An 18,206-nucleotide genomic window follows, 5' to 3' on the forward strand; every position below is an offset into this window, starting at 1 on the left:
TTGTTGTAAATTAATCCCAATTGTTAATGATAAATACTTCATGGGTACTAAGTACTTGATTTCTTCCTCTGGGAGATATTTGTACTTTGCCTGTGTTATTAAATCCATGAATATGATGCAAGGGGCAGATGACAGTGAAAGAGAGAGAGTCCTGTAGAAGTTGTTTTAATTTGTCATATGTGACCCATCCTTCCACTTAAAATTTCCAAGGTAAAATTTAGCCTTTTATCTTGTATGTTATTTCCTGCAGGTTTGGCTTAATATCATAACCACAAAACCCTTGCCCCTCGATGAGGAAATAGGTATGAAGAATTGTCGTAGAGGTTATAGTGGTCTGATGTTTAGTTGGTTGAAATTATCCTGTTGAACTGCTTTCTCCTGAAGAGTTTTACATTTGCCTGTAGTATTTTTCGTATGCTTTGCAGTATCAGAGGCCTCAGACTGAACAGGTCTTCCTCTCCAGTCCCCCTGCACTTACTTGACTCGCAGAACTTTCCTCAGTGGATGTTAATGCCCTCCTTGGTTCCTCAGCTTCAGCAATCCTTGGTCTCCTCTGGGTCTTCTCTGTCCTCTTTCCGGCTGCAGCTTCTGATGCTCCAGCTTAATCCTTAAGGTCCTTTCCCCTTTTGGGATGAAGGGGCTTTGGGATTGCCTTGGTGAGAGCTCAGTAAAGGAGTTTCAGAAGCCTAAGTTGCCAGTCCTTTTGGTAACGGCAGTTATTTACGTGCAAAAGTACTGTGTGAATTGATACCCTGACAAGGTGTTTTATTTAGTTCTGTAAAAGGACTCCAGGTAAGCAACTGTGTCAAAACATTAAGTATACTTTCAAAACAGAATGTTTGTTTTCTTTTTTAGATCCAGGAAAAACGGCACCCTTTGGTCTCTTATTATTGCTAAGTTGATCCTTTCCCGAAGTGTTTCATCTGATGAAGTAAAACAGCATTATAGGAGAAAAGAAGGGTATTTTTATTTTAAATACTTTTACTTTGAAATTTATTATGATTGGTCACTCTGCCAACCCTTGACTAACAAACAGTGTGTAATGAATCAGGAAAACAAATTTTAGGACATGAGGAAATTAAATGAAAAAATATGAGACTTAAAGAGTATAAAACAGTTCCAATCATTTTAGGTTGAGGACCCATACTTTTTTAATAGGTGTTTTTAACCTTAAAACATTTTGTTGAAGAATTTAATATGTGCTTTAAATAATTAGCATTTGATAGCTTATTCTCTTTTACTCAGAAATCTATCGGGTAGAATCTTTTCCCCTCTCTCTAACATCCTTCTATCCCTTTATTTAGCTAAAGGGAAGTGATAAGGAAAGTTACTTACTCTTCAAAAGAACGATCATCCCACTGAAGTGAATTCTAAAAAGACAATAAATATATTCCTAAGGCAAAGAAATAGTGAGGTTGGACATACTAGAGATTTACTAGAGTTGATTATATTAGAGAAGTTGAGCATTCAGATTAAACACTTACCTGAAATTTACCAAGAGGCATTTTGAATTTACAGATTTATCAAAAAGAATTTGGAAACTATATATATGTTTATACATGTGTGTGTGTGTGTATGTATATATATACATATACGTGTGTGTGTGTATATATATATATATATATATATATATGTTCTGGCACAGTAAAATTGTAAGCTAAATTTTGATTTTTAAGTCTTAACTTTTTGAAATTTACTGTTTTGAGTTCAGTTAATGTGGATTATAGGTTTACATGCAATTATAAGAAACACAAAGAGATTCTGTGTACCTTTCACTTAGTTTCTTCCAAATGGTGCCATTTTGAATAACTTTCATGCAATTTCACAACCAAGAAATGACATTGATATAGTTCATTGACTGGGTTAACTTGCACCCACGTGTGTGCTCTGTAGATCAGAGCACACACGTGTTACCACCACATTCCAAGACACAGAATAGTTGTATCATAAAGATCCCTTGTGGTACCCTTTCTTGCCACAGCCACCTGCCCTCCTGCCATTCTCTTCCTCTCTGGCAACCAGTAATCTATTCTTTCTATAATTTTTACCATTTTAGGAATGTTATATAAATGGAGTCATACAGCATATGATCTTTTGATATTCAGCATAATTAAAAATTTTTCCTGTTTACATGAGTCATAGGGAATTAACTAAAGAACTGCTGGAACTAATTACAAGTGAGATGGATATATACTTGACATACAAAAGTCAGTATCTTTCTTATTCACCAGTTATAATCAATTTAAAAATGCCATAGGAAAAAAGAGATTCTTTTTACATTGACAACAAAACTGTAAATATTTAGAAATAAATTTAATGAAAAATTACAATTGTAAAACTTAAATAAAGATCACAAAACAAAGTGGGAAGATAAATTGTAAAAATTGTTGTATCTAATTTCAGTGTAATGTTAGTCAAAATTTCAGCAGCAATTTTTGAAAAACTTCACAAAGTCTTCTAAACATGGTATGCATTTAAAGGAAAAAATGCTCAAGAATAGCTAGGAAATTTATGAAAGAGAAAAGTGAAAAGGACTTGCCCTACCAATGCAGTGATTAAGCAGTATGAAATTGGTGAATAAATGTATCCTTGGATCAAAGTATGGAGTCCAAAAACCAATGCACGCATAAATGAAAATTTAGTTTTTGATACAGGTGGTCTTTCAGATGAATGAGATAGGAAAATTGGACCTATGTTTGAAAAAAAAAGTGAGACCCACTCCCTTACATTATACATTAAAGTAAGGTCCAGATGAAAATTAAATCTTATAAAAGTTTTTGGGAAAATAAGAAACTGTATAGCCTTGGCACAGGGAAGATCTTAAGCATAGCACAAATCCAGAATCCATAGAAGAAATAGTAGGTACCTGACTTTGTAAAACAAAAACCTTTGTGTCCATCAACAGATGAATGGATAAACAAAAATGTATGCGTTATAATGAAGTATTATTCTGCCTTAAAAAGGAAGGAAATTTTGACATACTGAAATGTGGGTGAACCTTGAGGACATTATGCTAAGTGAAATAAAGCAGTCACGAAAAGACAAATACTGTGTGATTCCACTTATATGAGGTATTTAGGCATATTCATAGAGACGGAAAGTCAAATGGTGGTTGTCAGGGACTGAATGGAAAGAAGATGGGGAGTTCTTATTTAATGGACAGAGTTTCAGTTTTGTAAAATGAAAAAGTTCTGGAGGTTGGTTGCACAACAGTGTGAATGAACTTAACATCATTGAACTATAGACTTAAAAATAGTTAATCTGGGGGACTTCCCTGATGGTCCAGTGGTTAAGACTCCATGCTTCCAATGCAGGAGGCATGTGTTCTACCCCTGGTCAGGGAACTGATCCCTCATGCTGCACAGCATGACCAAAAAAAATTTTTTTTTTAATTAAAATAGTATGGTAAATTTTACATAATTTTACATATTTTGCCACAGTTAAAAAAGAAAATTTCTGTATGATAAAAATACAGTATAAAGGATAGGTGGAAAAATAGAGGAAAATACTTGTTAATTAAAAAGAATTAATGTTCATAATATAAATAGCTTCTAGTAATTAAATTAGTCAAACTGAAGAATGTGTCAAGGACTTGAACAGGTAATTCATAGATGAAATAGTCAAAGGTAATTCATTTATGAAATGTGGAATAGGAAAGGATTTGCTTTGTTAATAATGACAAATACAAAGGAGTATATAGTTTATCTACCTTATTGCCAGGAATTAAAAAGGATTATTAGGTGTGCAGCAGAAAAGTCAAACTTGTACATTTTTGGTGAAAATGTGAATTTATTCTTCTTTGAAGAAAAACTTGAGATTATCAAAATATAATACATGCAGATCCTTTGATTTTGAAGTTCTACTTCCAGGAATCTAGCCTAAAGAGGTGTTTGCACATATACAGAATAGTACTTGTTCAAGGACAGTTATTATAGTGTTATTTGTAAGAGCAAAAATTTGATGGAAAAATCCTAAATGTTCACTAATAGAAAAATAGTTAAATTATGATTGTATGAAATATTTTGGTTTTGTTTTTTATTTAGATACGTAGTTTTAAAATAGAATACTTTGTACCTATATGTTCTGCTGTAAAGTGGTCTAGAAAGTATATAAGTATCAGGTAATATAAAATTTAGATACATAAAACCCAAGTATATATATGCATATATATGAGTATCATTTCATATGAGCAATATGTAACTGGTCCTCTTTAAATTGAATCAGTTGGCTCTTAATGACAGCATAAGCATGTACTGTTTGTATAATTATAAAAAATCATCTTTGGGGAAAGATATATATGCTTATTTTTTGAAAATCAGAAACGTGAGAAAGAGAAGCAGAAAAAAATAATTGTCCACAGTTTCATCAAACAGAATCAGCAAGTGTCAACCTCTTTCATAGTTTCTTTTATTCTTTTTCTACTCAGTTATTTTATATAGTGGAAATTTTAGTCTTTTTAAATTGTATGAATAAGAGGAATTTTCTGAAATAACTAAATATTTAGGATAAATATAATTCACACCTTTTTTTTCCCCTCTTTAAACAGTTTTTTTCCACTAACAGAAGGCAATATGCATACTATTCAAAGTCTCTGTCCATTTTTGTCAAAAGAAGACAAGAAAGAATTCATTGCTCAGTGTATACCTGCCCTTTTGGCCTGGACCAAGGAAGATGTTTGCCATATTAATGGTTAGTTACTTGGTAATAAATATTTCATTAATTTAATTATTGCTTGAGATGAAAGAAGTGTTTCTTAACATCTAAATCCAAATCTGACAGAGATAAATTATAGCTTATTTTTTTCCTAGTTAATATTCTTGCTACATAACAAGTTGACTCAATAGGGTAAGTGTCGTTCATTGGAGAGTGACTGTTACTTTGCAGTATCGAAATGCTGCAGCCTAAGGGAAGGTGTATAACCACAGGTACCCTCTAATCATTTCTGTACCCTGTGTAGCTCTTCTTAGCTATACGTCATTTCCCCCTAGTCAACCGATGAGTCAACTTACAAAAGCAAAAGAGGAAACAGCTTTTGTTGTGTTTTAAACTTTTCGGACATTCTGTACTCTTGTTAGTTCCTTTACTTGCTAATTTAACAAGCACTTATTGAGCCCTGACTATGTGGCAGTCTCTTTTGTAGAGAAGAAGATAGATGTAAAGTTATATGATAACTGATATAGCAAAAATTTATCTTATGTGCAGAAGTGCAGAAAAGGATTTTCCACTTTGCTTTGAGATAGCAGTGGCTATTTCACAAAAAGAAATATTTTAGTAGTGGTAAAAGGTACTTTTCCTTAGAGTTAGAGAAAGACATTCCAGGTTCACAGAAACTAGAAGAGTGCAGGTAGCTTCATTTTGGTTGGATTTAAGGTAGAAAGTTGGGACAAAGAGTATTAGGGTGCACAAGAGTATGGATCTTGAGAATGGTAGGGCACAGATCATAAAGGCCTCATTTTGTCAGTTAAGGAGTTTGGACTTTAAGCGATAGGAGGTAAGGAACTGTTGGCCCAAATTAGGTAGGAAAGTATTCAGACTATCATATTCACATTAGAAAGATTATCTTGACAGCTGTGTGAAGAGTGCATATGGGAGAAGAGAGAAATTAGGGGTAGAAGACTATATAGATAGAGAGCCATTCAAATAATCAAAATGAGAGATAAGAGCTCTTGAGTCAAGGCACAGATGGAAGAGTGGAGATGGAATTGAGAGAGGTAGGAAGTAGACTTGCTGGGGTTCTGTGGTTATGTTTCTGGATTGCGCAGATGGGAGTACCGTGAGGCCTTATAGGAAACCCTGCCAGGAGACTTCAGGGCTGGACGCAGGGTGGTGAAGGAGTGTACAGGGAGCTGATGTTAAGGTTTGGACGCATGAGATTATGATTAAGGTGGCTATGGAATAAGTACTCAAATGGGGATTGTCAGTAAGCAGTAGGCTGTTGGCTAGATGAAAATACTGCTTTCAGAGTCCATGCCAGGTAGGTGGTAGTATAATCTGTAAATGAAGATGAGCTTGTTGAGGAGAGTGAAGCGTGAAAAGAACATCAACGGAACACCAGTATGTAGATTTAAGGGGTATGTTGGTAAAGGGACACTTGAGAATAAGGACTGAAGGTTAAAAAAAAAGGAAGCAAGAGTTTAGGTAATATTCATCACCTGTTAAATGCCACGGCCCAGATGAAATTAGAGACTGAAATGTGGAATGAACAGTGGTGAAAAAGTAGGGCCAGATAGTCTGTTCTTAAGGGTTTGGTAGAAAGGGACATAGGGGGCTTCCCTGGTGGCTCAGTGGTAAAGAATCCGCCTGCCAATGCAGGAGACACGGGTTCAATCCCTGATCCCGGAAGATCCCACATGCTGCGGAGCAACTAAGGCCATGCGCCACAGCTGTTGAGCCTGTGCTCTCGAGCCGGGAGCTGCAACTGCTGAAGCTTGCGTGCCCTAGAGCCCCTGCTCCACAACAAGAGGAGCCAACCCACTGAGAAGCCTACACACAGCAATTAGAAGCCTTCAGTCGCCGCAACTAGAGAAAAGCCTGTGCCAAATGAAGACCCAGCACAGCCACAAATAAAATTTGAAAAAAAAAAAAAAAGGAGGGGAAGTGGAAAGAAGTGAAAGCTGGATATGAATACAGAGTCAAAGGGGGAGAGAGGAATAGAAGACAGAATAATGTATGGTAGTTCCCACTGAGAAGAAGAGAGAGGAGGGTGTGTAGGATTGGATCGAGAGCAGTTAGAAAAAATCACCATGACAGAAACAGATTTAGAGAGCAAACTTATGGCTACCAGGGGGAAAGGTGGGGAGGAAGAGAGTTTGGGGCTGACATAAACACACCACTGTATGTAAAATGGATAACCATCAAGGACCTACTGTATAGCACAGGGGACTCTGCTCAGTATTACGTAGCAACCTAGAAGGGAAAAGGATGTGAAAAAGAATAGACATATGTAACATGTATAACTAAAGCACTTTGCTGTACACCCGAAACTCACACAACATTGTTAATCAACTGTAGTCCAATGGGACATAAAATAAAGGGAAAAAAGAAGATATCAACCATGTATAAGTGGAGCTTAGATAAGGAGAGCTGTTGGGCGGATGCAGATGTAGATACAGAGAGGGTAGAAGGGATTGGGAACTTCATGGCATCATGTCTCTTTAGGTTGTCTGATGAGTGGCAATGGGATTGTGTTTTTTAAGAAAGGTAGTGAAAGTTTGAGATAGTGGAAGAAGAATATGCCATTAGCAAACACAGTGAAACAATTGCCTTGATAGTATGATACCAAAATAAATTTTTGTGGCATTAAGTTTTACTGTTGAGTTCACTTGCATAGTTAAACTGTGGGCTTGGAATGGGATTTGCAGGAAAGGGATGCAGTTGAACGGATTGTTCATGGAAGAGAGGATTACCTAATGGGAGAGCAGGTGGTATCTCCAGCACAGGTTACAGCTGAAGGGTGGCTGAAGATAGGCCTGTGTTCACACAGGTCACAAGGTACCCAGGTGTGCGGAGGCCCAGGAAGAGGAGTGTTTTTTAAGGTTTTACAATCGGTTTTTCTCTTCTAGCCCAAGTGATGAAGCAGAATTAGCTAACGAATACTTTTCAGTTATTAGAACATGAGTTGTTTCTGATTAAACTTGAAGCCTCTTCTATTGATATTTTGTAAGGAAGATTTAAAAAAAATTCTTCCTCTGCCTTTAAAGGAAGACTAAATTGTTACTAATTAATTAATTTTTGCTTTCTTTGTTGGTTCTCTTTTGCCTACAGGATAAAAACCTAAGTCCTTAGTTTGGCCTGTAAGATGTTTTAAAATCTTATTGCAACCAGTTTTTCCAGTTTCACCTCTTTTGCTTCCACTCTGGACCCTGACCATGCTAAAGTGTCATGAATTTTGATCAGTCCATACTTTCTTACAGCTTTGTGCCTTAGCACTCCTTGGAGCATCCCTTTTCTAGTCTTGCAGACTTTCATCTTTTGATAAATCCCCGTTCACACACCAACTTTGGGAAGCCTTTTCTAACTTAGTGTAGTTTCCTGCTCTGGGTTCTCAGTTTTTGTCCATATTATTCTAATTTGTTTTTAAGTCTGCCAGTACTGCTGAATAAGACCCTTCAGGGACTGGATTTTGTCCAGCTTTCTCCCTAGTGTCTGTCTAGCAGTGTACCTTGTATGCATTCATTTATTCGTTCTTTATTTAGTCAGTCAAAATAAATGTATCTCGGGCACTGTGTTAGGGGGCCATATACAGCGATGAGTAAAACTGACAAGGTTCCTGCTTTCATGGAGCTTACTTCCTGATGAGATAATAACAAACATTAGTGCTGTAAAGGCAACAAACAAGTGATACTAGAGGAATGAGGAGGGGCGTACTTTATGTACTTGGGAATTTCAGAGTGGAGGCAGTATTTAAGCTGAGAATTGAAGAATAAGGAGGAATCAGGGAGTCTAAAGAGTAGGGAACCCACAGGAGCTTTCCCAACATAGATGCTTACTGAGTGAACGTATGAATTATAAAACAGTATGCTCTATTTTCCAACTTTATTTAACTTTGTGCTCTAGCTAGAGATTTGTCTGTTTTTTGAGAGGTGGGTATGCTGAATATGTCCTATCCGTAAGGAAACAAAGAAAATAATGGCATAGGCTGGTTTAATGCATAGTGTCATTCACTTGCTCCCCTCTGCCTGCCCTGCCACACTTCTTCTCTGTGCTGGGTGCTGAGTATGTTGGCAGGTCCCTGCCTATAGAGTTCATAGGCTCATTTGTTGACTCTTTCTTATAAGCCCTAATTTTAGAATCATCACCCTGGACACTTTTGAAGAAAGTTTTTAACCTATCTCAGCATAGGCTTTCTTTTTTTATAGTAGCAATACAATTTAAAAATGTTTTAATTTTGCTGTAGGAGGTTTTGGACATCTTGCCATTTTCAATTCTTGTCTGCAGACCAAAAGCGTAGATGATGGAGAGCTATTACATGGTCTATTAAAAGTTCTGATAACGTGGAAAAAAGATCACGAAGATATTTTCCTTTTCAGTTGGTAGGTAATACTTTATATTTTTCCCTCTGTGTATGATGTGGTCTCAGATTATGTATCTTACAGTCACTGTTTCATAGAGTAATAGGATGGTAGGCATTTAAGTCAGTCTGTTATAAGTATATAAGATTTAAATTTTTCTCATTGAATGTCTGTATAATTCATCAATGTTTTATTTTTGTCTTTATCACAGTAATCTGTCAGAAGTAAGTCCAGAGATACTGGCTGTAAATATAGAAATAATCCGTTTCCTTTCCCTGTTTCTGAAATACTGCTCATCTCCTTTGGCAGAGAGCGAATGGGACTTCATCATGTGTTCCATGTTGGCTTGGTTGGAGGTAAATTAACCTTCTGCATCATCACTGATGTTGGGTTTTTGTGCATATCTGTGTGCCAGAAGTATTTTCTCATCCTCTTTAAGTAATGATTGTAGTTAGCTCCTTTGCAAACATTTGAACTCTTTATAGATATATTCCTTGCCGACTGCTGCTTGACAGATCAGTAAAATGATTGAGGTTTAATGTTTGCTGATATCATTCAGCAGCCATTCTGCTAACTGCTTTTAAAATGGTCTCTCCGTTAGCTCATTTTAATGTAATATTTGTAGCATAGTCCTTTAAGGTTTTATCTTTTCATGACAAGGTTTTTGGTCTTTTGCTTCTATTCTTACAGTGTGCTGTTTCATTATTGCCAGACTAGTGCAGTCTGGCACTAGTATTTAATAATTGATTAAACAAATTCAGAGGGAATTAGAGTTCTTTTTATGACCCCAAGCAACCAGCTGTGTAATACCTATGGGTATTAGGTAGCAAGTCTTGCAGCAAGTCAGTCAGTGTTGAATTGGTCTGAAGCTCTACTCTGCCTGCTGTTTACTGTGTGGCTTAGGGTATTAAAGCTTACCTAATTGAGCCTCAGTTCCCTCATTTTAAAATAACTTAATAATGCCCAATTAATAGGGCTCCTGAGAAGATTATAAATGTGCTTTTAATGTATTTAACTTGGTAAATGGTAATTGATATTATTTTCCTTCATGGTTGCAGAAATAAAAAAGAACAGTTCACAATAAGTGGGTTAATTCTAATTCCTAACAGTTAATTCTGAAAATAAGTTATTTTGATATATAAATGTCTCCTGAGACTATACATTCAAACTGTTTCTTATTTTCAAATTTAGAGAAATGAAAGGGACTTCTCTTTATTGCCTTGACTTGTAGTATTCTACAGGAGGTCTGCTTACCTATTTAATTTTTGTTTCCTCAGACAACAAATGAGAATCAGGCACTGTATTCTGTTCCACTTGTACAACTGTTTGCCTATGTCAGCTGTGATTTGGCCTGTGAACTCAGCGCGTTTTTTGATTCTACAACTCTGGTCACCACTGGCAGCCTTCCTGTAAATCTAATCAGTGAATGGAAAGAATTTTTTTCTCCTGGCATCCACAGTTTGCTTTTACCTCTTTTGGTGACTGCTACAGGCAAGTGAAAAAGGGAGTAGTAGTGAGAGTCATTGAAAGTAACTTGTTTTGAAAAATTAAAAAACAAAACAAAACACAAAACACCGCAAAATCAACTTTGGATGTTTAGGTCACACAACACAAAATAGTGAAAGAGCCAGAGAGAAAGTTTAGCATCTCAGAATCATCGTATATTCTTCTGCTTTACAGACAAGAATTGAAACATCACAAGATACCTAAAGACCACTGAAAATTGGAATCATACTAATTCAGAGAATATGAATAAATTATTTTAACTCAAACTTCTTTTTTTTAAAAGGATAAGATAATAGAAGTCATTAAATAGTTGAGATTATCTGAAATATATATTCAGTTCATGCTTCTAGTTTGGACTGCTTTAATGTTTGTCAAGTTTTTATTTCATTTTCTTAAATAACATTTGGTTGTCTGTGAATCGGTCAAGTTGTATTACTCACTTTGTTTGGGGTATGACTCTTTTTTTCCTTTTTGTCATCAGGAGAAAACAGAGATACATCTGAAACATCATTTCAGAATGCAATGCTGAAGCCCATGTGTGAAACATTAACTTATATCCCAAAGGATCAGCTATTGAGTCAGAAACTCCCTGCAAGATTGATTGCTGGTCAGAAAACAAACTTGCCAGAATACCTCCAGACTTTGTTAAATACATTAGCCCCATTACTCCTTTATAGAGCTCGGCCTGTGCAAATTGCTGTCTATCATATGCTATACAAGTAAGAATTCTTTCAATTGAATCAGTATTGTGGTGGTTTTTTAAAAAATGAAATATAGTTTTGGCCTTCCCTGATAGCTAAGTTGGTAAAGAATCTGCCTGCAATGCTGGAGACTTGGGTTCAATCCCTGGGTTGGGAAGATCTCCTGGAGAAGGGAAAGACTGTGCACTTCAGTATTCTAGCCTGGGGAATTCCATGGACTGTATAGTCCATATGGTCACAAAGAATTGGACAAGACTGAGTGACTTTCACTTTCACATATGTAGTTTTAATTTTTGGTCATTAAAAAAAAGTCAAAAAGAAAGAAGTTACCAAAAATTAAAAAAAAAAAAAAGTCAAAGTAAAAACAGCAACAGAGTACGCTTGACTAAATGTTTCAGTAACAGGAATGGTCATGGTTCTCCATGCACAGTTTATATTTATATAGTCCTGGCCATAGTGGATTATTTCAGAATAAGCTCAGTAAAAGGATATACTCATTACAAAATTAGTATTGGACTTTCTATTGCTAAGCATGACTTAACAGTGAACCATTTCATGTAACTTAATATTCTGACTTTCAGATTGATGCCTGAATTCCCACAATATGATCAAGATAATCTAAAGTCATATGGAGATGAAGAAGAAGAACCAGCCTTGTAAGTTATTTTTAATACAAGTCTTCCTCAATTTACAGGGTTACATCCTATTTGTAAGTTGAATACATGTTGAGTCAAAGATACATTTGATACATGTAACCTGCTGAATATCAGTTTATCCTAGCCTACTGAAGCGTGTTCAGAACGTTTCCATCAGCCTACAGTTGGGCAAAGTCATCCAACTCAAAGTCTGTTTTATGATAAAGTGTTCAGTTCAGTTCAGTTCAGTCACTCAGTCATGTCTGACTCTTTGCAACCCCAAGAACCGCAGCATGCCAGGCCTCCCTGTCCATCACCAACTCCCGGAGTTCACTCAGACTCACGTCCATCGAGTCAGTGATGCCATCCAGCCATCTCATCCTCTGTCGTCCCCTTCTCCTCCTGCCCCCAATCCCTCCCAGCATCAGAGTCTTTTCCAATGAGTCAACTCTTTGCATAAGGTGGCCAAAGTACTGGAGTTTCAGCTTTAGCATCATTCCTTCCAAAGAAATCCCAGGGCTGATCTTCAGAATAGACTGATTGGATCTCCTTGCAGTCCAAGGGACTCTCAAGAGTCTTCTCCAACACCAGAGTTCAAAAGCATCAATTCTTCGGTGCTCAGCTTTCCTCACAGTCCAACTCTCACATCCATACATGACCACAGGAAAATCCATAGCCTTGACTAGACGGACCTTTGTTGCAAAGTAATGTCTCTGCTTTTGAATATGCTATCTAGGTTGGTCATAACTTTCCTTCCAAGGAGTAAGCATCTTTTAATTTCATGGCTGCAGTCACCATCTGCAGTGATTTTGGAGCCCAGAAAAATAAAGTCTGACACTGTTTCCACTGTTTCCCCATCTATTTCCCATGAAGTGATGGGACCAGATGCCATGATCTTCGTTTTCTGAATGTTGAGCTTTAAGCCAACTTTTTCACTCTCTACTTTCACTTGCATCAAGAGGCTTTTGAGTTCCTCTTCACTTTCTGCCATAAGGGTGGTGTCATCTGCATATCTGAGGTTATTGATATTTCTCCCGGCAATCTTGATTCCAGCTTGTGCTTCTTCCAGCACAGCGTTTCTCATGATGTACTCTGCATATAAGTTAAATAAGCAGGGTGACAATATACAGCCTTGATGTACTCCCTTTCCTATTTGGAACCAGTCTGTTGTTCCATGTCCTGTTCTAACTGCTGCTTCCTGACCTGCATATAGGTTTCTCAAGAGGCAGGTCAGGCGTTCTGGTATTCCCATTTCTTTCAGAATTTTCCACAGTTTATTATGATCCACACAGTCAAAGGGTTTGGCATAGTCACTAAAGCAGAAATAGATGTTTTTCTGGAACTCTCTTGCTTTTTTGATGATCTAGTGGATGTTGGCAATTTGATCTCTGGTTCCTCTGCCTTTTCTAAAACCAGCTTGAACATCAGGAAGTTCACGGTTCACATATTGCTGAAGACTGGCTTGGAGAACTTTGAGCATTACTTTACTAGCGTGTGAGATGAGTGCAATTGTGCATTCTTTGGCATTGCCTTTCTTTGGGATTGGAATGAAAACTGACCTTTTCCAGTCCTGTGGCCACTGCTGAGTTTTCCAAATTTGCTGGCATATTGAGTGCAGCACTTTCACAGCATCATCTTTCAGCTCAACTGGAATCCCATCACCTCCACTAGCTTTGTTTGTGGTAATGCTTTCTAAGGCCCACTTGACTTCAGATTCCAGGATGTCTGGCTCTAGGTGAGTCAGTGATCACACCATCATGATTATCTGGGTTGTGAAGATCTTTTTGTATAGTTCTGTGTATTCTTGCCATCTCTTCTTAATATCTTCTACTTCTGTTAGGTCCATACCATTTCTGTCCTTTATCAAGCCCATCTTTGCATGAAATGTTCCCTTGGTATCTCTAATTTTCTTGAAGAGATCCCTAGTCTTTCCCATTCTGTTATTTTCCTCTATTTCTTTTCATTGATTGCTGAGGAAGGCTTTCTTATCTCTTCTTGCTATTCTTTGGAACTCTGCATTCAGATGCTTATATCTTTCCTTTTCTCCTTTGCTTTTTGCTTCTCTTCTTTTTACAGCTATTTGTATTGATAAAGTGTTAGCTATCTCCTGTAATTTATTGAGTACTGTACCAAATGTGAAAAGCAGAATGGTTGTCTGGGTAAGAGTGGTTGTGAGTGGCTTGGTTGTTAACCCTTTGTGATTGCATGGCCGCCTGGGAGCTGCAGTTCACCAGCACTGCCCAGCATTGTGAGAGAGGACCGTTCTGCGTTATAGCCAGTCTGGGGAAAGGTCACAATGTGTAGTATAGTTTCTACTGAACACTCATTGCTTTGACACTGTTGTAGTGTTGAAAAATTAAAAGTCAAACCATCATAAGTTGGGATTGCTTCATTAAATTGTCATAATCCATCATGATGACTTTAGAAGACTGAGGCAATGCAAAAGCTCTAAGTTTAGTGAATACATTCATTCCACAAATCTTGTACATTTATCTGTAAGATATAAATGAATTTTAGAGCTCACTTGAAGAGAAAGTTACTCTCTCTTCTAATTGTTTCTAAGTCATTTTCAGTTTGCTACTGTTTAGTAAAACTTTCTTTGGCCACATAGTAACTGGGGAAAGAGTATACCCCTTCAAAAATGTATTGAGCACCCCTTTGTGCAAGTGTTAATTAAATGGTGAGGGGAGAATATAGTGTTAAGTAAGCTGTTTTCTTAAGGAGCTTATAATCTAATTTAGATGTATTGCCCTAAAACTGAGTGGGCTTCTCTGGTGGCTCAGCAGTAGAGAATCCACCTGCCAGTGTAGGAGATGTAGGTTTGATTTCCACGTTGGGAAGATCCCTTGGAGAAGGAAATGGCAGCTTGCTCCGGTGTTCTTGTCTGGGAAATTTCATGGACAGAGGCGCCTGGTGGGCTATGGTCCATAGGGTCACAAAAGAGTTGGACACGATTAAGTGACTAAACAACCACCCTATAATAGAAGACAGTGTGTGACAAGTGCTAAGAAAAAGGATGATGTTAGTGAGACACAACTACTGTGCCAAAAAGGGAAGACATTGATGAAAGGGAAGACTTTTCAGATTAGGGAGCATTTCAGCAGGCAGGGGAAAGTTACAGGAACACCATGTGCAAAGGCATTGAGGCATGACTGCTCATGATGTGCTTGGGGAATATCGAGTTGTTGCCATGTGACATATTTTTTAATTTTCTAGGTCTTCTTCCAGTGGAATATAAGCTCTGTGAGGCTTTCAGTCTTTTATTTCTGACTTTTTGTTCCCCAGCACCCAGTTGTTGGCCTTAAATAGTTATAAATAATCCTCATTTGTTGAGTAAAAGAATAAATGAGGGAGTCCCCTGGTGATCCAGTGGTTAAGAATTTGCCTTGCAATGCAGGAGATGTGAGTTTGATCCCTGGTTTGGGAACTAAGATCCCACATTCCAGGGAGCAACTAAACCTACATGCTGAAACAGCTGAGCCCACGTGCCACAACTAGAGAGTCCCTGTGCCACAATGAACGATCCACCAGAGGCAGTGACGTTTCCATGTGCCGCAACTATGACCCAACGCAGGCAAATAAATGAGCATGTGCAGAGTAGGCAGGGAGGGTAGAGTGAAAGATAAAGCTGGAGGGTAATGAAGGGCCTTCAAAATGACATTTTCTAGAGATCGGGGCATTGTTTGGTAGAAGGTGGGATACCATCAGCTGATTCTGGCAGAAGTCTGAAGCATAAGTAGCTTCAGACATAGAAGTAGCAAGCAGAGCTGGAGGCCATTCTAGAAGTTCCAAAGTGCATGGAGGTCAGTGTGTAAAGTGGAGAGTTGTTCTTTGTAAAATCTGCTGATGGTTGGTATGGAATGGAGAAGGGTTGGTACATGAGATGGTGGTGCTGAAGGTAAAAACTTAAGGGCAGAAGTTGGAGAGAACTTTTACTTATGGGCTGGTAGTAGGAAACCACAAGGAAAGAAAGATCACAGAGGTAAAAGAAGAGTCTGAAGTCAGAATGTCAGAGAGAATTTGACTGGAGATACACACAAGTCTTTGGAAAAGACCCTGATGCTGGGTGAGATTGAAGGCAAGAGAAGAGGGTGACAGAGGATGAGATGGTTGGACAGCATCACTGATTCAGTGGATGTGAACTTGGGCAAACTCCAGGAGATGATGAGGGACAGGGAAGCCTGGTGTGCTGCAGTTCATGGGGTCCAGGAATCAGACATGACTCGGCAACTGAACAGCAACAACACACACGAGTATTTCACTTCCTGAGACTCTTACAAGCTTGTCTAAAAGTGTTAATAAGTACACTGCTTCCATAAAGAAGAAAATTACCTTACATTGCCATGAGTTAATATGAATGTTAAATTTCCTTTAACATTCCTTTAACTGTATTGAAAGACAATACAGTCTTATGATCTTCTAACCCTTTGTTGGTTGATAAAGGACCTGATAGGATTTGTTAGCCCTAATTGTTCCCCTGGCTAGGCAGGGACTTCAGACTAATCAGTTAGCCTCTCTGGGTGTATGATTTTTTTTCATCTATAAAATGAAAGGTAGAAATATACATTTTCTGCTGGATCATTGAAAAGGCAAGAGAGTTCCAGAAAAACATCTATTTCTGCTTTATTGACTATGCCAAAGCCTTTGATTGTGTGGATCACAATAAACTGTGGAAAATTCTGAAAGAGATGGGAATACCAGACCACCTGACCTGCCTCTTCAGAAATCTGTATGCAGGTCAGGAAGCAACAGTTAGAACTGGACATGGAACAACAGACTGGTTCCAAATAGGAAAAGGAGTACATCAAAGCTGTATATTGTCATCCTGCTTATTTAACTTATATGCACAGTACATCATGAGAAATGCTGGGCTGGATGAAGCACAACCTGGAATCAAGATTGCCGGGAGAAATATCAATAACCTCAGATATGCAGATGACACCACCCTTATGGCAGAAAGTGAAGAACTGAAGAGCCTCTTGATGAAGGAGGAGAGTGAAAAAGTTGGCTTAAAGCTCAACATTCAGAAAACGAAGATCATGGCATCCGGTCCCATCACTTCATGGGAAATAGATGGGGAAACAGTGGAAACAGTGGCTGACTTTATTTTGGGGGGCTCTAAAATCACTGCAGATGGTGAATGCAGCCATGAAATTAAAAGATGCTTACTCCTTGGAAGGAAAGTTATGACCAACCTAGACAGCATATTAAAAAGCAGAGGTCTATCTAGACAAGGCTATGATTTTTCCAGTTGTCATGTGTGGATGTGAGAGTTGGACTATAAAGAAAGTTGAGCGCAGAAGAATTGATGCCTTTGAACTGTGGTATTGGAGAAGACGCTTAAGATTCCCTTGGACTGCAAGGAGATCCAACCAGTCCATCCTAAAGGAGATCAGCCCTGAGTATTCATTGGAAGGACTGATGCTGAAGCTGAAACTCCTACACTTTGGCCACCTGATGTGAAGAGCTGACTCATTTGAAAAGACCATGATGCTGGGCAAGATTGAAGGCGTGAGGAGAAGGGGATGACAGACGATGAGATGGTTGGATGGCACTGACTTAATGGACATGAGTTTGGGTAAAGTCTAGGAGTTGGTGATGGACAGGGAGGCCTGGTGTGCCATGGTCCATGGGGTTGCAAAGAGTTGAACATGACTGAGCGACTGCACTGAACTGAAAAGTTTTTCCTTTAAGTACTAATTTCTAGAGTAAATTTTATAGCATATCTTACATATTTATAAATATGAAAACATGTATATATTTCTATATCATTTTATGCCTTTCAGATTCTATAATTGCCTTTATATAAAATTAAGGGTCAAAATTGAACCTATTAAGGGGAACTTTTAAAATGGTTTTTGGAAAATAGAGGAAGAGGAAGATTTTTCTAAAATGCTTCAAATTTATACACGCTGTCAGTTTGTTAAGAGACAAATTATGAAGAAAACTGTGCTGTTTAATCATTGATTCTTAGGTCGCCACCGGCTGCACTGATGTCTCTTCTTAGCACTCAAGAGGACTTACTAGAAAATGTTTTGGGATGTATTCCTGTTGGACAGATAGTTACTATCAAGCCACTGAGTGAAGACTTCTGTTATGTTCTGGGGTACCTCCTCACTTGGAAATTAATACTTACTTTCTTCAAAGCTGCTTCATCTCAGGTAAATAAAATGAGACAAAAAAAAAGTTCTGTCAAAAAAGTATTTCTCTCTTACTATCTTAAACCTTTCCTTCCCCTCCTTTTGGAGAAAAATGAGGACATGCCTCACATTTTAGTCTGCTCTTATCTGGCTCATTACAGACATTCTGCTAAATTTATTTCTGTCTTTACTTTGTCACCCTCCCACAGTTTT

At 37.8% G+C, this 18,206-nt stretch overlaps 1 protein-coding gene across 4 annotated transcripts in view; it reads left to right on the top strand.

Moving 5' to 3' along the window:
- Positions 1-18,206, top strand: part of LTN1 (listerin E3 ubiquitin protein ligase 1) — a 59,122-nt gene that overhangs the window by 28,645 nt on the left and 12,271 nt on the right. For all 4 annotated transcript variants that reach the window (XM_061422504.1, XM_061422682.1, XM_061422592.1 and 1 more), the window contains 8 exons: positions 856-960; positions 4,547-4,689; positions 8,897-9,032; positions 9,223-9,367; positions 10,289-10,502; positions 10,999-11,236; positions 11,800-11,874; positions 17,828-18,014. In XM_061422504.1, the coding sequence (XP_061278488.1) occupies positions 856-960; positions 4,547-4,689; positions 8,897-9,032; positions 9,223-9,367; positions 10,289-10,502; positions 10,999-11,236; positions 11,800-11,874; positions 17,828-18,014 (1,243 nt within the window). The remainder of the gene's footprint in view (positions 1-855; positions 961-4,546; positions 4,690-8,896; positions 9,033-9,222; positions 9,368-10,288; positions 10,503-10,998; positions 11,237-11,799; positions 11,875-17,827; positions 18,015-18,206) is intronic.

The sequence above is a fragment of the Bos javanicus genome, chromosome 1 (assembly GCF_032452875.1).
Source record: "Bos javanicus breed banteng chromosome 1, ARS-OSU_banteng_1.0, whole genome shotgun sequence".
Taxonomy (NCBI): Eukaryota; Metazoa; Chordata; class Mammalia; order Artiodactyla; family Bovidae; genus Bos; species Bos javanicus.